At 65.7% G+C, this 204-nt stretch overlaps 1 protein-coding gene across 1 annotated transcript in view; it reads left to right on the forward strand.

Annotated features, from left to right (window-relative positions):
• Positions 1 to 4: 4 nt before the first annotated feature.
• Positions 5 to 204, forward strand: part of LAMP5 (lysosomal-associated membrane protein family, member 5) — a gene marked incomplete at both ends in the record, with an annotated part of 1804 nt that continues 1604 nt past the window's right edge. The window contains one exon of the mRNA XM_008949657.1: positions 5 to 145. Coding sequence (XP_008947905.1) covers positions 5 to 145 — 141 coding nt within the window. The remainder of the gene's footprint in view (positions 146 to 204) is intronic.

Below are 204 nucleotides of genomic sequence, written 5' to 3' on the forward strand. Positions count from 1 at the left end.
TGCCGGTTTCCAGCTGCTGACGGAACAAGCCGATATCCCGCTGGCGCGGGGCGCGGAGATGAAGGGCAAGTGCGGCACCAACGAGTCGGAGCTGGAGATCTCCTGGCTGGAGCAAGCGTACACCCTCAAACTCTTCTTCCTGAAGGTACGGGGCTCCCCCGCACACCCGGGAGCTGGGGGTGGGTGGGGGGTGTATTGCCGGGG

Source organism: Merops nubicus, unplaced genomic scaffold (genome assembly GCF_000691845.1).
Source record: "Merops nubicus isolate BGI_N331 unplaced genomic scaffold, ASM69184v1 scaffold37981, whole genome shotgun sequence".
In the NCBI taxonomy this organism is placed as follows: domain Eukaryota; kingdom Metazoa; phylum Chordata; class Aves; order Coraciiformes; family Meropidae; genus Merops; species Merops nubicus.